At 52.1% G+C, this 23,313-nt stretch overlaps 1 protein-coding gene across 1 annotated transcript; it reads right to left on the reverse strand.

Moving 5' to 3' along the window:
- Positions 1–19,012: 19,012 nt before the first annotated feature.
- Positions 19,013–19,831, reverse strand: LOC109567628 (calmodulin-like protein 3). The gene is given in 1 exon segment (XM_070800658.1): positions 19,013–19,831. A coding segment is annotated over 1 exon segment (819 nt).
- Positions 19,832–23,313: the final 3,482 nt, after the last annotated feature.

The following is a 23,313-nucleotide window of genomic DNA, read 5'->3' on the forward strand; positions in this document are numbered from 1 at the left end:
TAAATGGAGTATAATCTATACACATATTGAGTCATTATGTTATATACCTGAAACTGATATTATAAATCAACTATACTTCAATTTAAAAATAAAATAAATGTCGTCAAGACAAAGAGAGATCCTGCTGGCATATTAGCCAGGGTTCTCCAACAGGATACAGAAGGGATTCACGCTAGGAATTTCCTCACGTGGTTATGCAGACTGAGAAGTCCCATGTGGGAGGCCCAGGAGATCTGGGGGTGTGATTCAGTGCAAGTCCGAGGGCAGGAGGACCAGGAGTGCCTGCGCCTGAGGACAGGAGCCGAAGGACGTCCCTGCTCAATACCGGGAGTGAGTTCCGGTCCCCCACCTTTCCGTTCCATGGAGGTCCGCAGAGGATCGGAAGGGGCCCACCACACTTGTGGGGCTGGGGGCCTGCTCCTCTCACCGCCGACTCAATGCAAGTCTCTTCTAGAAAACACCCTCACACCACAGGCAGAAATCAAGCTTGCCAGCCACCGGGGCATCCCACGGCCCGTTCGGGGATACCTGAAACCAACCACGAGCCCAAGTGGAGACAGAGAGAAAGGGCCAGGGCTGGGCCCCGTGGCCACCCTAGCAGATTCCCTCACTCTACCCCTGGCAGACCCTCAGGCCGAGCTGACAAGGGAGGAAGGAGTGGGAAGGATGTGGTTCTTTCCGTGTGAATGTGAGTCGTGCTTTTATGAAGAAGCGGTAGAAATACTCCGAGTCTCAGAGGCAGAAGGGAGGGGAGCGGAATTCATTCGTGGCTTTTCCAACACGTGTAAAAACGACTTCATGACACCTCAGACCTCCGAGGTTGGGGTGTTGGGTCCACGTTTTCACATTCCCAGCTGTTCCCTTTGCTGCCTCACCCTCGGAAGTGTTTCTGTAAAATTCTCTTTTGACCTTTTCAGTCACCGGCTTTGCAATTTTACACCTTAGGCAAGTATCCATATTGAATCTTCTCTATTCAAGTACCTGGCCAGGGCTGTCTTCTGTCTGAGCCCTGCCCTGCACCTTGGCCGTTTGGGGAGTGAGTGAGTCCATGCTGGCTCGGAGGAGGGGGCGGGGGAGGGGAGGTGATGGGAGAGATGCTGCCGGGGCCCAAGAGGAAGCAGGAGGACTCATGTCAGCGAGCAGGCAGGGAGGAGGGAATCACGCCCGCTGCCCGAGGTCCTGGGGCCAGGTGTGGTCAGGGGCCTGGGTCCTGCTGGGAAGGGAGGAATCAGGAAACCTCTCCTGTCTCCGTCCCGGACTGCAGGTCGGGGCGGCCGATGTTAAGTGTGGGTACCACAGGCTTTGGGCCCTCCTGGTCTTCCTTTGTCCACCTCCCTGCAGAGAGCCAGATCCACAGAGACTAACTCCTGACCCCACTGCCGGCTGCCCACTGTCACTGCCTGGCCCCCGGTGCCTTCAGGGGCCCCGTTAGGACTGAGAGAGGAGCTGCAGGGTCTGGCCTGGCAGAGACTGAGTTATTCCATGCCCAACTTAGGAGCCCGGGCGCCGGGTCCTGTCCTCACCACTGGTCCTCAGGGATCCCCTGGTCCCTTGTGCAAACCCACACCGCCCTGGCCTGTCCTGATCAACCGGTTCTCCTGGCAGCTCCAACTGGTTCTACAGCTGTGTGGGCTCACGCTGGGCCCTAAAATGAGGGCCTCGTGGGCCTGAGGCAGGCATGGAGGCTTCCTGTTATGCGCCCCCAAATTCCCATGCTGAAGCCCCACCTCCCGCCCCCAGCACCTCAGAACCTGACTGTATTTGGGAACAAGGTCTTCACAGAAGTGACATGTTAAAACAAGCCCCGTAAATCTGGCTGGTGTTCCTCCAAGAAGAAGAGGAGGTGAGGACACAGAGAGACGCCAGGAGTGCGTGTGCCCAGAGAGGTGGCTGGGTGAAGAGGGCCGCCGTCTACACAGCAAGGAGAGGGGCCCCCCAGGGGCCAGCCCCCACACTGTAGAGGGCGGCTGTGTGCTGTCTCAGCCCCGTATGCTGTTGTGTCACGGCAGGAGCAGACTAATCCAGTCCCAGCCTCTTCTCTGAATGCTTGTTCTGGCTTCCCTCTGTGTTAGATTCCCGGGAATTAGGCAATTCCTGTGATGAACTACTACAAGCCCAGTGGCTTGAGGCTTCCCTGGTGGCTCCATCGGTAAAGAAACTGCTGCAATGCAGGAGACCTGGGTTCGATCCCTGGGTCAGGAAGATCCCCTGGAGAAGGGAATGGCAACCCACTCCAGTATTCTTGCCTGGAGAATCCCCATGGACAGAGGAGCCTTGGCGGGGTGGGGGGTACAGTCCTTGGGGTTGCAAAGACTTGGACATGACTGAGCGACTAAAACTTTCGCTTTCTTTCAGTAGTTTGAACAACACAAATGTGTCCTCCTACAGTTCCGGGTCAGGAGTCTAGAACCAAGGCTTCGGCGCGGCTGGTTCTTTGTGCGAGTGCCCAGGGAGATGGAGAAGGAAATGGCAACCCACTCCAGTATTTTTGCCTAGAGAATCCTGTGGACAGAGGAGCCTGGTGGCTGCTGTCCATAGCGTCGCATGGAGTCGGACACAACTGAAGTGACTTAGCATGCATGTATGCGTTGGAGAAGGAAATGGCAACCCACTCCAGTGTCCTTGCCTGGAGAATCCCTGGGACGGAGGAGCCTGGTGGACTGCCATCTATGGGGTCGCACAGAGTTGGACATGGCTAAAGCGACTTAGCAGCAGCAGCCAGGGAGAATCGTTTCCTTGCCTTTTTCTAAAGGCTGCACAGTCCATGGGTTGGGGCCCCTTCCTCATCTCCTTCACCCTCTGAGAGCTCCTACTGCTGATCTGACCTTCCTGCCCCCCTCTTGGAGAGAGAAGTGTAGTTTCAGTCCAAACCAGAGTCAAGGGAGCTGCTGACCGAGGGCGGAGAGGACAGTGGCTGGCGTGCAAAGACCCTGTGGTTATTACTGTCGTGTCCAGCTCTTTGCAATCCCATGGACTGTAGCCTGCCAGGCTCCTCTGTCCATGGAACTGTCCAGGCAAATATACTGGAGTGGGTTGCCATTTCCTTCTCCAGGGATCTTCCCAACCTAAGGATCGAACCCACATCTCCTGCATTGGCAGGCAGATTCTTTACCACTGAGCCACAAGGGAAGCCCGACCCTGTGGTTACACTGAATGTAATCCAGTTGTATAACCTGGGTCTCTATCTCAAGATTTCTAGTTTAGTCACAGCTGCAAAATCCCTTTTGTCTTGTGAGTAGGTCCCAGGCCCTGGGATCAAGATGACACCTTGGGGTAGGGGGATGAGGGTTTCATCTCCAATCCCTCATCACTTAGACTCCCTAACTCCCTCCTTCTTGCAAATCTCCAGGAGCTGCTGGAGAAGCAAAAGCTAGGATGTCTCCTGGCCTCCTACTCCCTTGGCCTCTACTCCCACATTGTCCCCACCTGGACTGCCCAGTGCGGGGCCAGTGAGAAGAAAGGCCCAGTTCTGCTCTGTAAGTCCCCCTGAGTACAGGTGCTCAGCCAGGAGGGGCTTCCATGGTGTCTGAGAGACCCCACCAGGGAGAGTCAAGTGAGCTGGTTACTAAGTGACTCATCTGCTCCTGATCAGCAGCAGGGGCCTGGAGGAGTTTCGCCAGTTCTAAAGCCTCAAGTGTTCTCACCTGGAAAATGGGAACAGTGGTGCCTACCTGGTTGGGTTATGGTGCGAATTAATCGGAAATTTCTTTTTTGCATGGAAAGAGCTCAGCAGAAAGTTCGGCACTTCCTCTGGGTTCAGAGAATGCTGGTTGTAGTGATGACAGTCAGAATTTCTACTCTCTTTGTCTGTTCAGCCCCACAGAGTTTGGGGAACTGTCCAGGCTGTCCTGTTTCATGTGCATGAGTTTACAGGGCTGGGCGCTGTGATGCTGGCGGCCCTGGGTGGTGGTTCAGTGAATCTCCCAGTAGGGCCCTGATTCCTCCAAAGGCCCCTCCCAGACCCCTGCTCCAAACGTGGGCTCCCAAAGGGCCTCTGCTACCCTCCCTTAGTTCAGGTTCTCCACTCAGGTGAGGGGGAATTGCATGAGACTGACTTCATACCTCCCAAGGGCACCTTGTGTGCTCAGGGAAGGGGCCTGAGTACCACCTTCCCGCGGTATGCTGGGAGGGGGGTGTGTGTGTGTAACTGTGGGTGAGTGTTGGGGGGCTGTGTGTGAATATGTGTGAGTGTGTGGGTGTGGGTGGGTGTGTGAGAGTGCAGGTCCATCTGGCCCCACCCTCCCACCCCTGGGCATACACTCCTGAGGCTGGAGGCAAGTGTGCAGAGCTCACGGGCACGGGGGGCTGAGAGTGAGCCTCCTCTCCTCTCGGAGGCTGGGGAACTGACCTTCCCCTCCAGTTATGGAGCCATCATTTCAGGCTTGGCTAGTCTGCTGCCTCCGTGGAGGCCCTGGTCCTGGGTCTGGGAAGGACGAGGGGAGCTGGGCTGTCCAGGGAGTGGGCGGTGCAAGAGGGAGCAAAGACCAAGGCTTGGGCTCACCTGGTCCCAGTGGCCTCTGGCCAAGGCGTGCCACCCTGTGGGTTTCTGTTTCTGATGTGGGCCATGGGCCGTGGGCCCAGATGCCCCTGAGCACACGGGAAGGTTCAGTGAGCCAATGTGCGTGGCTTCCAACCAGACAAGAAGGGGCTCAGTGCCCTGCCTGCTGAGTACCTGGCGCTTAGAAACCTCAGAACTACTGGGTACCTCGCCTGGCAGGGTGCCCACTACCTGGCTCTACCCATACCCCAGCCCGGGCTCCCCTCCTCCCACCCGTCTGCAGTCTCTGCCCCAGGAGGCCTCCAGAAAGTCCTGCCAAAAAGCTCCCTTAGCAGGGCGAGGCGGCCCGGCCAGGTTCCTGTTTGCCTAAAGCAAAGCCACAGGCCCTTCAAAGGAACCTAGCAAACCCGGATGGAAGGCTTGTTTTTTTTCTCACACAGAAGGAGAAGGAGACAGAAAAGTGTGCTAAGTCAGGCTCCACTAAACTCACAAAAGCCTCTTTGTTCCAGCTGAGATGGGTGAAAAAAATCACAGAACTGGGAGAGGGTGTGTGCTTGTTTCTCTGTTCCTGGTGTTTAGGTAAGACCAGCCCCACCTAGCTTCCCTCCCTATCCTGACCCGAATCCTCTACCCGTCAACCCTCTTGTCTGCCTTAGGGATGGCCCCCCAGCCAGCAGGGACTTTCGGGGTCTTTAGTGTTGGATTTTCATTTTGCAAATAATGATACATACTTATGAATTGATAAAGGTATGTAGTACCTATGGCTGTTTTGTGTTGTTGGTAGAGATGCAACTAAAGCTCCCACCAAAGGTTAGCCAGCTGGTCCCTGGCTGAGCTGGGGCTGGAAGCTGGTCACCTGGAACTCGGCCTGGACTTAGCCTGTGGTCCTCCACTGTCATTCCTGGCTCTGATGTGAACAAGTCTGCTTGTTCCCAACCACCTTTTTTTTTTTTTTTTGGTTGATAGTAGTGAGAGATCTATATAAGATTTGTTTGTTTCCATGAAGTCATAAATGCCTCCAGGCAGGTCACCATGTGCCTGGCACCCCCTACAGTTGTTCAGTGCGAAACCTGGGAGACAGAACAGGGCAGGCCTGCTTCCAGGGTTGATCCAGTAGTGTTAACTCATCCCTCTAGCATGTGGAACAATGCCCTTGGAGGGAAATTATGCCTCTGTTCCTGAGACTGGGACTCCTAAGGCCCACCGCTGAGCCCATTAAGGGCTTCTAAGGCCTGGACACCCCAGCTGAGGCTGTGGGAGGCCCCTGTGCCCTCAGCCAGCTTGGGCTGAGCTGGGTGAGCAGGAGAAGCCCCCTTGGGGAGCAGACAGGAGGGCATTTCCAGGGTGCTCTGATGAGGCAGAGAGCTGGGAAGCTGGACACAAAAGAATATGTGTAGTTCCTATCTTGACTCACAGGGGACGCTGTGAGTTTATGGGCCGCCTTCCCATTAGAAGCTCCATTTTCTCACCTGTTCAAAACCAGGCAGAGCTCCTTGTGGGCTCATGTGCGGGCCCACTGATTGTTGGGCCATGGAAGAAGGCCCTGGGCTTGTGGGAAGACTCTCAGAAAGGCTGCCTTGCCCTGGCCATGCTGCAGGACTAAGGGCAGAGTAAGGACTAATGGTGAGGATTTCTGGAGGGCACATTTTATCCCAGTGGAGGGAAGGACTTTCCATTAGTAAAAATAAAACGCTACAATCGGGGTACAGACTCCTTGGCACCTCCGTCCTCTCTGTCCCTCTGTAACTGAGGCACTGTTGGGAGTGTGTGTGTGCACATGTGTGTGTTTAGCTTAATGACACATTAGAAGTGTGCTGTGCTATTACATTCATGGTTTTTTAAAAGAAGCTTTATTTATCCTCAACTTCTGTTGAAGTATAAACATACGTCTTGAGCCAACCAACTACTGACCCCCGACGAACAAGTTACCCTCAAAACTCATGGCTCAGAGGACAACCCAGTTAAGGAATTCTTCTCAAAAGGTGACCCCTTGGCCAGACTCATTTGTGTCTGGGTGTGTCCTTATTACAGAAGCATTCCTACACCGATTTCCTACACTGATCCGCCAAGCTGGGTGGGGTAGGCAGGCGAGTATTAACTTCCTTTTGCAAGAGAGGAAATAAACACCTGCTGGACGTCGCATGGCCAGCAAGCAGCTGGTCTGGGAGAGGCAGCCAGGACCTCTGGTTCCTTCTACTAAGCCATGCCCAAGAGAGGAGTGGGCTGCCTTGAAAGTCCCTGTAGCTCCAGCAGATCAGAGGATGGTGGGACCAATCCATCAAGGGCTCCCGGAGCACAGATTTGTACCGTCCAAGCCTCCTCCTGCCCTGCTGGTGGGGGCAGAGGTTAGCACAGTTTTTAGGAGTTTAATTTGGCAATATGCATCAGAAACTTTAAAGATGTGCTATGATCTGACCAATTATTTTCATGGCTAGGAATGCGCCTTCAAGAAATAATCAGAAATGGGCACCAGATTAAAAAATTAGACACAGGGTCACCATAAGATACAGCAATGCCCCTCCTAGGAAACAAAAACACGCATCCATTGAAAAAAAAAAAGTTGTATGGGACTGTTTATGGAAGCACTATGTATATCAGCCTGAAAAATGAAAACAAGCCAATGTTTATCAACTGTTGAATGAAAAAATAGAACATGACATATTCATACAATGGAATATTATTCAGCAACAAAAAGGAATGAAGGGCTTCCCTGGGCTCAGTGGTAAAGAATCTGCCTGTCAATGCAGGAGACCCAGGTTTGATCCCTGGTGTGGCAGGATCCCATACCCCACAGAGCAATTAAGTCCGTGTGCCACAAATACAGAGCCTGTACTCTGGAGCCTGGGAACCGCAACTACTGAGCCCAGGTGCTGCAAATACAGAAGCCCGAGGGCCTAGAGCCCATGTTTCACAACAAGAAAAGCCACCAGAATGAGAAGTCCTCACACCGCAACTAGAGAGAAAGCCTGTACAGTAAGACAGACCCAGCACAGCCAAATATAAGTAAATAACTAAGAACTGGAAAAAAAATAAATAAATAAAAAGGAATGAAGCCCTGACACTTGCCACAACACAGATCACCCCTGAAAACATTTTAAGTGAAAGAAGCCTCTCATGAAAGACTGCACGTTGTATGATTCCATTTATATGAAATGTCCAGAACTTGTCTCTACAGGGAAATTGATAGAGACGAAAGTGGATTAGTGGTTGCTGAAGGCTGGGGCAGGCAATCGAGGAGGAACAGAGATTCACTACTACTGATATAGGGCTAATTCTAGGGGGAACACAAACTTTCCAAAATGAGATTGTGGTGATGATTGTGCAACACAGAAAACACTAAAAAACATTAAATTGTACACTCTAAATGGCTCACTTGTATGGTATGTTATTTATATCTCATTAGAGCTGTTTTTACAATAAACTGTGGAAAATTCTGAAAGAGATGGGAATACCAGACCACCTGATCTGCCTCTTGAGAAATTTGTATGCAGGTCAGGAAGCAACAGTTAGAACTGGACATGGAACAACAGACTGGTTCCAAATAGGAAAAGGAGTTCGTCAAGGCTGTATATTGTCACCCTGTTTATTTAACTTATATGCAGAGTACATCATGAGAAACGCTGGCCTGGAAGAAACACAAACTGGAATCAAGATAGCCGGGACAAATATCAATAACCTCAGATATGCAGATGACACCACCCTTATGGCAGAAAGTGAAGAGGAACTCAAAAGCCTCTTGATGAAAGTGAAAGTGGAGAGTGAAAAAGTTGGCTTAAAGCTCAACATTCAGAAAACGAAGATCATGGCATCCGGTCCCATCACTTCATGGGAAATAGATGGGGAAACAGTGGAAACAGTGTCAGACTTTATTTTTCTGGGCTCCAAAATCACTACAGATGGTGACTGCAGCCATGAAATTAAAAGACCCTTACTCCTTGGAAGGAAAGTTATGACCAACCTAGATAGCATATTGAAAAGCAGAGACATTACTTTGCCAACAAAGGTTCATCTAGTCAAGGCTATGGTTTTTCCTGTGGTCATGTATGGATGTGAGAGTTGGACTGTGAAGAAGGCTGAACGCCGAAGAATTGATGCTTTTGAACTGTGGTGTTGGAGAAGACTCTTGAGGGTCCCTTGGACTGCAAGGAGATCCAACCAGTCCATTCTGAAGGAGATCAGCCCTGGGATTTCTTTGGAAGGAATGATGCTAAAGCTGAAACTCCAGCACTTTGGCCACCTCATGTGAAGAGTTGACTCATTGGAAAAGACTCTGATGCTGGGAGGGATTGGGGGCAGGAGGAGAAGGGGACGACAGAGGATGAGATGGCTGGATGGCATCACTGACTTGATGGATGTGAGTCTGAGTGAACTCTGGGAGTTGGTGATGGACAGGGAGGCCTGGCGTGCTGCGATTCATGGGGTCGCAAAGAGTCGGACATGACTGAGCAACTGATCTGATCTGATCTGAGAGCTGTTTTTTAAAAATGGACACCCGGATGCTGTTCTCAGCATTTTAAAATAATAATGGCAAAATATTTAAAAATAATCCCTAGGAAAAACAAATAATTAAAAGATTATAATCTATCCATGAAACAGTGAAAATGTCAGTTGCTCAGTCATGTCCTACTCTTTACAACCCCATGGACTATAGCCCACCAGGCTCCTCTGTCCATGGAATTCTCCAGGCAAGAATATTAGAATGGGTTGCCATGCCCTTCTCCAGGGGATCTTCCCAACCCAGGGATCAAACCCAGGTCTCCTTCATTACAGGCGGATTCTTTACTGTCTGAGCCACCAGGGAAGCCCCAATCTATCCATAGATGAAATATAAGCAGTCAATAAATAGGTAAGACTCTTTTAGATAAAATACTCATTATAGATTATTAAAAATAAAATATAAAACATATGTCAAGTGTGATTCCCATTTTTTTCTAATTTAAAAAATTAAATGTTTTAATTGTAGGTTTGCACTGAATTTTAATAAATAATCCAGAGAGGTCCTGTGTACCCTTTTCTAGTTTTCCCTATGGTAATATTTTGCAAAACTATAGACAATACAATACCACAACCAGGATCCTGAGATTAACACATGAGGCATGGAATGGCTTCATCACTACCAGGATCCCTTGGTATACCCTCTTGGGGCTAAACCCACTTTCTGTGCCCATTCCCATCTTAACTCCTAGCAACCCCTAATCTGTTCTCTGCATCTATTTATCTGTCATTTCAAATTATACATGGAAGCGTATATTATTCAACCTTTGGGGATTCAATTTTTTTTCTCTCAAAACAAATTTCTCTGCAGATTCATCTAGGTTGTGGCATGTACCAATCATTCATTCCTTTACAGTACTGAGTAATAGTCCATGTGTGAGGAGCGATGCATTCACCCAGTGAAGGACATCGGGCTGGTTACAGTTTTAGGGCGTAATGAAGCTACTATAAACATGCTGTTTAGTTTCTCAGTCACGTCTAACTCTTGCGACCCCATGGACTGTAGCCCGCCAGGCTCCTCTGTCCACAGGATTTTCCAGACAAGAATACTGGAGTGGGTTGCCATGTCCTTCTCCAGATTATAAACATATGTGTACTGAAATCTTAAATATATGTTTTTATTTTCCTGGGATAATGCCCAGGTGTGCAATTACGGGGTTGTGTGGTAGTTGCAGGTTTAGGTTTTTAGTTTTTTCCTTTAGAAACTGCCAACCTGTTCTCCAGAGTGGCTGCTCGCTCTACACCCTGCTTGCAATGCATGTGTGATCTAGTTTCTCTGCATCACTGCCGACGGCTCCTGCGGTTGCTGGCCTGGCTCTGTTCCTGCAGCCTGAAGGGAAGGGCTGCTGAGGGCTTTCAGGCCTCAGGAAGGAAGGACAGGCTGCAGGAAGGCTGAGTCCTGAGAACAAGTTCTTAACTAGCGGACAGAGAGGAGAAGACAGGCCAGGATGGTGGAGTTTGGTTGTATTTACAAAGTAGTGGAAGCTCCAGGGAAAGCTGGGGGTGGAGTGGGGAGTCCAGAGTGGGATATGAAGACCAGAGATGGTAGCACCTGAGGTGAAATACAGAGTTAAAGTGAGAAGGGGTGGAAGGGTAGAGATCTCCATGTAGAGAGAGGCCTGTGACAATAGGTGAAAGGAGGAGAGAGAAAGAGACCAGGAGAGAAGACAGCACGGTACAGGTCTAAAAAAGGGAAGAATGGAAGGAAAGTGATGGACGATGGGAAGATTTACAAAGAGAGTTCAACACAGTGAGGACCAGAAGCAGAGAATGACATGAAAGGTCTGGCAGAGAGAAGTCCACACATGGTGGTGGGGGAGGGGGGAGAGGAGGTCAGAGCTAAAAATAGGCACAGAGTTGGCGTCACCACGCCTTTTCTTGGCATTTATGAAGAGCCTGACTGAAGTGTTTGTGACTCTTGGGCACAGACCTGAGGTGACCTGAGGGGCTGAGAACCTCGACTGCATAGATGACTTATCCTTACATATGTAGCTTCCCCAGGACCTGCACTGACCCTGGGGAGAAGGAGAATCAAGCTTCTGCTTCTGGGCCCTCAGGGTGGCACCCCCTCCACAGCCCGGGAGGGGCCCTGGGAGGTGTTCACGTGGCCATGTGTGTGTGTGGACAATTTGTCAGCGGGCCCAGTCACAGCCATGCTCACTCTCCTCCCTGACTTAGGCAGGTTGCGGTCACTCCATGTACAGTTACACCATCCACACACGTTCTGGTACAGACACGGCCTCGAGGACACACCTCCCACCAAAGGCCTGTGGTCCTACAGCCACACGAAGGCCGCCAGTGATGCCAGGGCTCTGGGAGGACGGAGCAGTGAACAGAAGCTAAGTTCCACATTTACGAAGCCTGAGACTGGGCTGCAAAAAATTCTTCCAACCATCAGATGCAACACAGTAAGGATTTGGTTCCTCTCAAGGCCTAATCCGGAGAAGGCAATGGCACTCCACTCCAGTACTCTTGCCTGGAAAATCCCATGGACGGAGGAGCCTGGTGGGCTGCAGTCCATGGGGTCGCTAAGAGTCGGACACGACTGAGCAACTTCACTTTCACTTTTCACTTTCATGCATTGGAGAAGGAAATGGCAACCCACTCCAGTGTTCTTGCCTGGAGAATCCCAGGGACAGGGGAGCCTGGTGGGCTGCCGTCTATGAGGTCGCACAGAGTCAGACACGACTGAAGCGACTTAGCAGCAGCAGCAACAGCAAGGCCTAATCAACACTGAGGTTCTTGTCTGTCAGGGACATACATGGTGACGTAGCTTGTGTGGTTGTGGTGCAGCCACATCCCCTGGGGGACACAGGGTCTCTGGTCCTGGAGATGGGTTAGTTCTGCAGCCCGCCTGTGGGTGCTTTCGCTAATGGGTAGCTACATGAAGGCAGGTGTTTCTTAACTCTAGTAAACAACATAGTGCCGGGCATGGAGCAGGCAGTCAACAAATAGTTGTAAGATTTATAAATGAATGAATGAAACACACACTGAAATCAGTATCTGATAGTTCCTTCTCCAGACTCTTGAAAGTCCCTTGGACAGCAAGGAGATGAAACTAGTCAATCCTGAAGGAAATCAACCCTGAATATTCATTGGGAGGAACTGATGCTGAAGCTCCAATACTTCGGCCACCTGATGTGAAGAGCTGACTCATTCGAAAAGACCCTGATGCTGGGAAAGATTGAAGGCAGGAGGAGAAGGGGATGACGTAGGATGAGATGGTTGGATGGCATCACCGACTCAATGGACACGAGTTTGAGCAAGCTCTGGGAGACGGTGAAGGACAGGGAAGTCTGGTGTGCTGCAGTCCGTGGGGTCTCGAAGAGTTGGACACGACTTGGCAACTGAACAAAAAGTTCCTTCTCCAGGCACTGTGAGTGGAGCTTTATCTGCAGGACTACGTGGTTCTGGATGAGGGTCCTGTCCTGTCCACCTCCTACCACCCCACTTCCAGCAAGTTGATGGAGATTAGACATGAGAACATTGACGGGACTAGATTCCAACACCCAGTTTCATTCGCCTTGAAGTCCCTAGGTTCTAGATTAAAGAAACCTTGATTTTAGCTGATTCTTTTGAGTCTTCTGATTCCCCGCAATTTTTTAAACACAGGACTTGCTTGTTGCAAAACCTCCTTGCCTGTTTTTGTTCCCTTTCAGTAGAGACCTCGCCTTGGCACCAGAACTGAAGTTTCCTCACAGGTTTTGGATTACAGAGAGTCCTCCTCCAGCCCCGGAGCGTTCCCGCTGGGAACATGGTATTATTTTTTGAAGCTGTGACTGTGCAGAATCTGAGGCTTGGGTAAGGCCGCAAAGACTCCAGATCCAAGGACCAAAAATCCACTTTTAAAATTAAGTAGAGGACTTTGGACCCAGATTTTTATTTGGAGAGCCTGGTTCTTGGAAATGTAGCTGGTCTCTCTTGGGATGTCTTAGAAATGCTCTCATGAATAGCTTCAGGCGTCTGCTGTCCACCCCCTGTTGCAGAGCCTGCTATAGGGGCTTTTTGGGGTACAGGGATAGCCCCCCTTCCCATGTAGGTGGTGCTTCTGAACTGGTGGGTTTTCTCATTTGGGGTCCTCTGTAGGCCTCTCAGAATCTGTGCTATTGTGAAACTCTGATTCACCCAGATCAAAATGTTCCCTGAGGATGTTTAAAACCATTTCTTGTGGCTCAGTTCTTCCTGGAAAGGAAGATCATCTTTGTTTTTTGGCCACACTGTGAGGTTTGTGGGGTTTTAGTTCCCCGACCAGGGATTGAACTCAGGCTCCCTACCTACAGTGGAAATGTGGAATCTTAACCACTGGAATACCAAGGAGGTCCTAGAAGACCATCTCTTTACCAGCTTATACCTAACCTCCCCTCTTTCTTTCCTTTTTTAAAAAATAATCTTATTTTTTATTTTTGGCTGCGCTGGGCCTTCATTGCTAAGAAGGCTTTTCTCTAGCTGCAGAGAGCAGGGGCTACTCTCAAGTTGCAGCTCCCGGGCTCCAGAGCACAGGCTCAGTAGTTGTGGCCCATGGGCTTGGTTGCTCTGCGACATGTGGGATCCTCCAGGGTCAGAGATCGAGCCCATGTCTCTTGCACTGGCAGGCAGAGTCTTTACCCCTCAGCCACCAAGGAAGCCCCCTAATTGCCTCTCCCACCCCTTTCTGAATTGAAAGACATTAATCCAATCCTTCTGGGGTATTTTCTTTCTCTTGGTGGTGCTGATAGTGAAAGGAGACCCCACGCTGATCACACTTTCTGGGGTATTAGCACTTCTTTTCCAACCAGGTCTATTGCCCTAGCTGAGATGGCCCAAGGAGAAGTTCTGAGGCTTCCAACCCACTGTGGAAGGGGGAACTGAGGATGGGGCCTGAGGGCAGTCCCCTGGCCTGTCCAGTGATCCCCACTGAGGGAGCAAGGAAGTGGGGTCATTCATGTCTGGGTCCTCTCCAGTCCCCAGGGACCGAAACCTTTAGGGTAGTCATCTCCCCCATTCAGCAATGTGAGTTCCAGTGGTGCTTTCTGGGGAAAGAAGCTCCCAGATCCAGCCTGGAAGTCAGGGATTGGAGAGACAGGCTTCCTGGAGAACTGAGCATCTGATAAGAAGGATGGACAGGAGGTGGTCGCTCCTTTGTGCCTCTGTGCCTTTTCCCATGCTGTTCCCAACACCTAGGAATGGCCAAGCCAGTCCTGCCCACCCGCCTCATCCCACTGCCTGTCTGCCTTCACCTCTGCACCCTGCCCCCCACTTGCTGGAAGGCAAGGCATCTCCTCCTCCACTCGCCCACTTCCCTCCCGCCACCTCCCAGGCGCTGTCTTGTAACCACTTGCTTGCTTATCTTTCCTCCATCCATCGTGAGGTCCTGAGTCTTAATTATCTCTGTGTCCCCTGAAGCCAAGCACGTACACACACGCACACACAGGCACAGGCATGCACACACTCAACAACGCTAGTTGAATGAGAAGCATATTATTTGCACACAAGTCTGGTTTGGCCCCCGAGCTTCATTTTTAGAGATGCCATTTTCAGCACAGGGGGGCTTCCCTGGTGGCTTAGTCAGTAAAGAATCTGCCTGCAAGGTAGGAGACCCGGGGTTCGACCCCTGGGTCGGGAAGATCCCCTGTAGGGAGGCATGGCAACCCACTCCAATATTCTTGCCTGGAAAATCATCACGGACAGAAGAGCCTCGGGGGCTACAGTCCATGGGGTCACAAAGAGTCAGATACAACTGAGTGACTAAACCACCACCACTATTCAGCACCGGGGATGTGGCCCCACTTTCATTGGCATTGGTCACCCCTGGTCATCCCTGGGGTCCAGTGAGGCATCACCAAGAAGGACTTTGAAAAGCAGGGGTGTGGCGGCCTGAACTCGCATCACACAGATCCTGCAGGGAGTGAGAGGCGCTTTGGAGAGGAGAGGGTGAAGGGCAGAAGTGATGGGCTCCACAGCTATGCAGAGAACTGACACAGAGAGAAGGCGGGGCTCTGGAGTCAATGCAGGGTGTGTGTGTGCGTGTGCTAAATCGATTCGGTCATGTCTGACTCTTTGGGGCCCCATGGACTGCAGCACACCGGGCTGCTCTATCCATGGGTTTCTTCAGGCAACAATAATGGAGTGGGCTGCTGTGCTCTCTTCGCCCAGGATGTAGGCAGAAGGAAGAAACTCACATTTCAGACCCATGTAAGGAAACGCTTTCTGAGGAAAAGAATTATCCAATTGTTGGCCAACTGGTCTGGAACTCTCTCATGGACACGTTCAAGGAGATGCAAACCAGCCCTCTCTCCAGACGCTGTCAGGTCTGGGCCTTTCATTCTGGATGGAAAACTAGCCCAGATGAGTCCCTAGGTGGTGTGCAGACCTAGGATTCTTCAAGTCTAACATGTAGCTTCTGGATGCCTCCTTCCTTCTGAACCGAGTGCCTGGCTCCTTCCCCTCCCTGGAAACTCCGAGGCTGCTAGAAAGATTGGAAGCCTTGAGAAGGTGTTGAGGGAACGATATGAAACTCCTTCACTGATTGATTGATTGTCCCCATGGGCGCTGTCTCCTTTGGGCATGGACACCCTCCCGGCCTTTCCGGATTAATTCAAGTGCATCTCCCAGGACCAGCCCCTGACATTTCTGTCCCCTGTACTTAGAAGGAGGTGCCCCAGCCCCCCAGCTCCTGGCACCTGGTCGGAAGGCCAGGGGAGGCCTCTGACAACTTGCTTCCCCTCTCTGGGTGGGTCCAGGCACCTGTCTGAGACCCCAATCGCTATAGAAACAAAGAAGATGGTGGGGAGGTTAGCAGGTGAGTTGGGCCCAGACCTTTCTCAGAGATAGGTTTTTTTTTTTTTTGCTGTATTTTCTGGTGGAGAAACACACCTCATATTCCCCATTCATATTCATTGTGGGCAGTCTCCACCCCACACGTGAGTTTTAATTTTAAATTTCTCTAGTGGAACAATGGAGTCATTTTTAGCCAGCCAGTTTGGGGCGCCTTTGAAGGGCCCCTGGAATCTGCAAGGATCCACAGGAGCCGGCGGGGCTGGGCTGCGTTTGATTTAAAATTGGAAACAGGAGGCAGAGGAGAAGCTTTATATAGCCTGGGAGGTCCAGGAGCCCAGCGCTGATTTATGACCAGCCTGCTGAAAGCCCGTGGAAGCCGAGGTAATATTTATAAATTCCTTCTCCAAGGATGGATGGAATGTTCTGAGCTGCAGCAGAAAGCACCTTTTTGGGGATGAAGGGAGGTGGTTTAAGTGCAGCTATTCAGTGATCCAAAGGAAAAGGAAACGATGGTGTGGAGGGGCTGCTCCACGTCTCTTCTGGAAGCACGGGCTGGTCCGCAGGCCTGGGCTCCTTGCTCACGTCTCCGGGACCTCCCTCCCATCCAGGAGGGCTTGGGGCCTCCTTTCTGATGCTCTGGACCCCCCCACCACCCCATCCTACTCAAAGAGGCCAGGGTCCCATGCCTGACAAATGCGGTGACTGCATTTTACTAGTGAAATGAATAGCTGGGTATCTGGGGACAGGACAGGTCCTGGAGCTGTGGGGAGGGAGGAGGGAAAAGAAGATGGGGGCGGGGAGGCTAAAGACAGACACAGGTGCAGTCCAGGAGCCTGAGTCCTAGGCGAGAACCAGAATGGGAGTGGTTGGTGCCTGGCATGCAGGTGGGCGCCTTGAGGGGTTCCCACCTGTGAGCCATCGTGAGGGACTTGTGGCCACTGCAGTGTGGATGTACCAGCCAGGGCAGGAGACCCCCAGCCTCAGACAGCATTGCCCTCTGTGTGCCCCTCTGGCCGGCATCCCTGTTCCAACCCCGGCAGGTGGGGAGAGTGGCCAGCAGGTTGCCAAGCTGGCTGATGACCCTCCTGGAATGAGACAGGACCATGGAAGACATTTTTAAACATTGTGTCAAGAAAGCAAAACCAAGGGAGGCACAATCCCCCTCGACCTTGATGCCGGATTCGCACCTGCTGGCAGAAGGGAGGCCCATGCATCACCAACCCCCGTGTGCTGGTTCCCCGAGGCTCAAGGTCATGAGAGGTGAGCTGAAAACAGAAGGGCTCTGTTGTCTCTGGGGAGGGGGCAGTGGTTGCAGCCCGTCTGGACCCCTAACCTGCCGCCCAGCCTCTGGGCATCACTGGCACACCCACGGGAAGACCAGGAGGTCTTTCCAACACCAGCCGCATCCCTGCCCTGCCCCACGGGTCTCCACGAAGGGCTCTAAAACCTGTTAAATGTAGGCACAGAAAGATACCCCAGCCCTTCTAGCTGAGGTGTGGGCAGGCACACAACCCCTGTACTTCAGGGCACCCCATGGGATGGGGGGCACTGAATGCCAGCTCCCCAGCCAGCTCCACACTGGTGCCTACAGACCCGTGGACACTGAGCAGGGAGACTTGGGACCCATGCCCTCACTCACCCCTCTTCTCTCCCTCCTGCAGCACTGAGGGCACATGCCATGGAAGGCATAAGGCCCCTGGGGGGGACGTCACTGCTTCTTTTGGCAGGGGGGGCCTTGGTGCCCAAATGAGCCTCTGAGGCGATGGGCACTGGACTCTGCCCATGGCACTGCGGGCGCTGCATCCATGGCATCTGGATGTGCCGTCCTCTTTTACAGGCTTGTTCCCAAGTCTGTGCCTGGAGGCGCTCAGCCACCCCTGGCTGTTGAGGCGGGAGGAGGCTGAGCCCTCGAGATCCCATGGTCAGAGTCCCGGCTCCCCTTCCTGCATGAAGGGGTCTCTGTGGTTGCCCTGCCTGGACCACTTCCCATTCCAGACTCCGACTCTTCCCTTGGACCATTTCAAGGGAGGGACATGCAGTGCTGGGGCTGGAAGGATAATAGCAACGGTAGCTGCCATTTATTAAGCACCAACTGCATGCCAGGTGTGTTAAGAAGATGGTATCTAATCCTCACAAGTGCTGGAGGAGGCATGGTTCTCATCAGGTCACGTGGAGGCCCCAGGGGTGATGGGTGGGGAGGCAAGGAGCGAGGTTGGGGTACAGACAGGCCTCTACCCCCAGCTCTGCCCCTTCCACTGCTTTCTTAAGCTCTCAGTGTCTCGGCTTCCTCCTTTGTAGACGGGGAAGCGATGAAGGGCAGCTGCTTGTAGGGCGGCTGTGAGTTACTGTGCAGGCAGTGTGCTCACAGGGGGATCTGGTGCCCAGTTCAGCTGTCCCCATGGGGAGGACGAGTGACTTGGCCCAGTCAGTGGGGGCAGCAACAACCACCAGAAGGCCAGAAATGCCAGTCTGACCAGGCCCAGAGCCCATGCACACCCCTCTACATATGAGGACCCATGCATGTGGGGAGGGTGTTGGGAAAGGACTCATGGAGATGGCCCAGCTGCTCTGTGACCATCCCAGGGCTGGCAGCCCTTCCTGATGAGCCCCGGGGTAGCGTCCACCCCTTGAAACACTGATGTCATCTCTGATAAGCCCCTTGGCCTCTGGGTCATCTGATGCCACCTCTGGGAGCCAGAGTTTAATGCAGGAAGTGCATCTCTTACTGCACTGGCATCATGGGGGCCTCTCCAGTGCTGGAGTCTTCACTCTATACTTCCCAGCAACTCCATCGTGAATGCAGGGAGACCACGGACACAGACCAGTGTTCCTTCCACCCCACAATCCGCTCAGATCTTAGAGCTCTACGTGGATTTCTAACCACCCTTTGCTGCCAACTCATCCATTTTATTTGAAATAAAAATTCAAGATTCACCTTGCTGAGACCCCTCTCTTTGCTCTGCCCACCAGTGCAAGATTTCATCACATTTCCAAAAGGCACAAAAAGAGAGATTGCTGCCTCTTGGAGCTAACAAGGATCATTTCTGTCTGAACCAGGGAAAAAGAGCAGGAACGCAAGCGTCTTCTTTATTCCCCTGCAGCCTCTTTCTCCCTTACATTCAAATTTCCTTCCAAGAAGGTGAATATAAACCCGTTAGAACTGACTCCTGGCTTCAAGAGATGAATCACCATGGTTTGGCGGAGACAGAAAGGAACCAGGGGGCATGTGGGGAAGAGAGGTTGGACCCTGGTTGTCAGCCCCAGTCAGCGCCCCTTGCCCAGGGCCTGGGCCACCCCCTCCTCCTGAATCAGAGTGGATTGATGGGGGTGCCAGTTAGGGGTCCTGGGTGGAGGGCCCTCCCCAGGGACACGCAGCTGTGACTGTCTTCCTCTGATTCCTGCCCAGGGCCCCCCTCGAGCGTCTGCTCCTGAGGCACTGAGCATTTGAGCTTTGCTGGTCTTGGCAGTGGTCTGGGTCGTCCTGAACAAGGAGAGTGTGGGAAGGTGGGCAGGAGCAAGGAAAGGAAGTGAGGGCAGAAATCTGGATTGGTCAGCCAACCAGAGAAGGAGCAGTGCCCGGAGTGGGGATAACAGAGACGGGACACCCGGGCAGGGGTGGGCTGGGAGAGTGGCCTCACTTGAGACCAGCAGGTGCATGAACTCCTCGCAGTTCACCTGCCCATCTGCGTCCATGTGTGCTGCCCGGATCATCTCCTCCACCTCCTGGTTGTTCAGCTTCTTTCCCAGCCAGGTCATTGCATGCCGCCGCTTGGCGGTGCTGACCAGAATTTTGCTGTCCTTGTCAAAGACGTGGAAGGCCTCCCAGATGTGGTCCTCGCTGTCGCCAGCCTTCACCTTCCAGGCCATCAGGCCCAGGAGCTCGGGGAAACCCACAGGGCCCCTGCCGTCGCAGTCCAGTTCACCCACCACTTTCTGGAGCTCGGCCTTGGTAGGGTTCGGGCCCAGTGGCCACAAGACAGTGCCAAGCTCCTGCATGGGAATGGTGCTGTTGCTGTCTGAGTGGAACAGGGAGAAGGCCTCCTAGACCTCAGCTACTTGCTCCTTGCTCAGTTGCTTGGCCATGACCATTGCTAGGAGGTGGCTGGGCATGCAGGGAAGTGGCCGTGTGTGTGTGGAGATGGCCTTGTGCATGTGCAGGTGGCCAGGTGCGTGGACAGGTGGCCGAGAGCACACGGAGGTGGCTGTGCTGCACGAGCCCATCTTTCACCGGCACTTAAAAGCAGCCGGGTTGTCCCTCCCCTCGCATGCTCCCCACCCTGCGGTTGCCTAGAGCCCAGGTCCTGTTGGGACAGGAGTCCAGGACCAGGCAGCAGGCTGGCCAGCTGGTTGCACTGATGCCAGCAGCTCTGGGAATGGCCAGACCCTTGTCCCTACTGGCCGGAGCTGCGGGGACGGCTTCAGAGAGGTGAGTGGACAGCCTCGAGAGGGATGAGTTCTGGGTTTGCCTACTGGACTCGCCCAGTTCCCACTCTTTCTCCTCCAGTCTTCACACCTTCCACACTTAGTAAAAGCACCAGCCCTGAGCCCTCTCCTCCCTGTGAGTTTGGGTTGGGTTTAGAGGATGACCTGTGAAAAGAAGACTTGATAAACTAAGTGCTATAGCTGGACGGTGTGTCCCCACAAGATCATATGTTGGGGGACGTGTCCATGAAAGACCACGAGGGCAGGGGCAGGAGAAGCGCTGGCCGTGGGTGTGAAGCTGACACGGTGTCCGGGGGGACCAGAGGCCAGCATGCCTGGGTCACATTGCCTGACACTGTCCAGTGGATGGGCTGCCATATTCTGTGTCCTGCCCTCCTCACCTGCAAGGCGTAAGTGGCCAACAGGAGTCTGCATGTTTCTGGGTCAGAGCCTGAGTGGACTCTTCATAAAGCAAGTTGAAAGGGAGCTCAGGAAGGGTTTTAGAGTTGCGCCTGACTCACAGGACACTGTGCTGTGATGACTGAATTGTTGCAAACTGCTGGTTAGGAAACTATGACAGAGGGAATGTTTTTAATTTCCTGAGCTGTGTGTTTTTCCCCCTGTGGCCTCTTAGGGTGGTGATTCCCTTCCCTGCAGGATCTATTTGTGGTCTTCAGTCCCATTTATACATTTAAGGATTACTGCAGACTGTAAAGAGCCTTTAAAAATGTCTATCAATATTTTCTGTGTTTGACATGAGAACTAATAAAATTTTAATATATGTAAATGTATTTTATGTATTCATAACTTTTTGTAAGGCATGTAGAATTTTATTAAATTTTTTTTTACTGGAGTATAATTGTTTTACAAGGTTGCTTTAGTTTCTGCTGTACAACCCTGTGAATTAGCTATAAGAATACATATGTCCCCTCCCCCTGAGCCTCCCTCCCACCCCAGCACTCCTCACTGTACCCCTCTAGGTTACCATGGAGCACTGAGCTGAGCTCCCTGTCTTACAGAAGCTTCCTACTAGCTATCTGTTTTATGCACAGCAGTGTGCGTATGTCCAGCCTACTCTCCCAATTCATCACACCCTCCCCTTCCCACCCTGTGTCCACAAGTCCCTTCTTCATGTCTGCCTCTCTATTCCTGCCCTGCAAACAAGCAAAGAAGAAATGAAAAAACAAAAATAGCATACTTTTATAAAAAATAATTAGGGACTTCCCTGGTGGCTCAGCAGTAAAAAATCTACCTGCCAATGCAGGAGATGCAGGCTTGATCCCTGAGTCAGAAAGATCCCCTGGAGAAGGATATGGCAACCCACTCCAGTATCCTTGCCTGGGAAATCCCATGGACAGAGGAGCCTGGTGGGCTACAGTCCATGGGGTAGAAAACAGTCAGACATAACTTAGCAAGTAAACAACAACATAAAAAAATAATTACATTTCCAAAGCAAAAAATTAGAATCACAGTACCTAAAAAAAATAATTTTTCAAATCTCCTTAATGCCTGGCTTTATAAAAGCTTGTCTGCTTCTGCACTCAGTCTGTGGGCAGGTACTTTGATTTGAAGTATATGATAATTCAGCATCACATGATAGGCACACCTGGCAAAGGAGAGAATGTTTAATGACCCTTCCAGAGAACTGTGGTTCTTCTTGTTGGATACCATATCAAAAATTGACAGGTGGCAGCTTCTTAAAAGTTCACTGTGGTATGGACTCGGGAACCATGTCAACGAACTTTCATCCTGTTCCGTTGAAATCCACTGGTTGTTCCTGTGCTCCGAGTGATCTTTCACCCGCTCATGATTTGGTAATTCCATGTGTCAGCCAATTGGAAACTACTAGTTTACTGAGTATTGGAGAAGGAAATGGCAACCCACTCCGGTGTTCTTGCCTGGAGAATCCCAGGGACGGGGGAGCCTGGTGGGCTGCTGTCTATGGGGTCGCACAGAGTCGGACACGACTGAAGTGACTTAGCAGCAGCAGCAGCAGCAGCAGTTTACTGAGTTCCGCAGATCTTCTGAATGCTGAATCACTTTATGCATAGTTTAAAAAAATTATAAAGCCCTCTTGTGTCTCCAGCATTGGCAGGCAGATTCTTTACCACTAGTGCTGCCGGGGAAGCCCCCACGTTCATCAATATCATCACCAATTCTGTTAGAAGAGGATCTAAGTATTGGGATCTAAGTATTGGGAAGTCTCAGGGCTGTTCCTGATTCCCCCCCCCCGACCAGCACTGGTGGCTCAGACAGTAAAGAATCTGCCTACAATGCAGGAGAGCCCTGTTGGGAAGATCCCCTGGAGAAGGGAATGGCAACCCACTCCAGTATTCTTGCCTGGAGAAGCCCAGGGACAGAGGAGCCTGGTGGGCTACAGTCCATGGGGTCACAAAGAGTCAGACACGACAGAAGTGGCTGACACACACACACAGAAGCCCTCCATGACAGGACGGGCCCTGTGCTTGGGAGACATCATTTGCTGAATGAGTGGAGGGCCGGGTCATCACTCGGGCAGACTTCTTCCACCTGCAGGAGGCCTGGACCTGTGTCATCCCTTCCAGCCCTTCCCTCTGGGTCAGACCCCATGGGGTGCCCCCAGGCGCTCCCTCCCAGGTGCCAGCTTCACCCATGGTGTGGTCTGTCATCTCTTTTCACTGTTCACAGGTTTGCCATGTGGCTCCGTGGGGGCGGGTGACCTCTGTGTTGACCCCTGGGAGCAGCTGCTGAGGTTTCACTCTCTGGCCTTCCAGCCCTGGCTTCTCCGAGGCTTCACATCCCCACACTATATGCTAGAAAAGTCCACTCCCGCCCACACAGCATTCTTGCTGTTCAGGCCTCAGGAGGACAGACTCACCTCCCAGCTTTCTGCAAACCGTCTGATCACCTGGGGCACTTTGATCCAACTCGGTCTTTATTGTGGAATGCTGGCTTGGCTTCATAGAGAGGCCCGAACACAGTCGGGGTGATGGGGGCCAGCAGATCTGGGGATGGTGGACTTCTCTCCTCCAGGCCAAATGTCTGGATGTGAACCCAGCAGGATCAGGCAGGAGGTGCAGGGAGGCTCAGGACAGAGGTGGGCGAGAGTCCTGGGAAGGGAAGTGTGGTCCCAGGACCCCAGGGTAGGGCCTCCACCTTCTCCC

Source organism: Bos indicus, chromosome 13 (genome assembly GCF_029378745.1).
Source record: "Bos indicus isolate NIAB-ARS_2022 breed Sahiwal x Tharparkar chromosome 13, NIAB-ARS_B.indTharparkar_mat_pri_1.0, whole genome shotgun sequence".
Lineage (NCBI taxonomy): Eukaryota > Metazoa > Chordata > Mammalia > Artiodactyla > Bovidae > Bos > Bos indicus.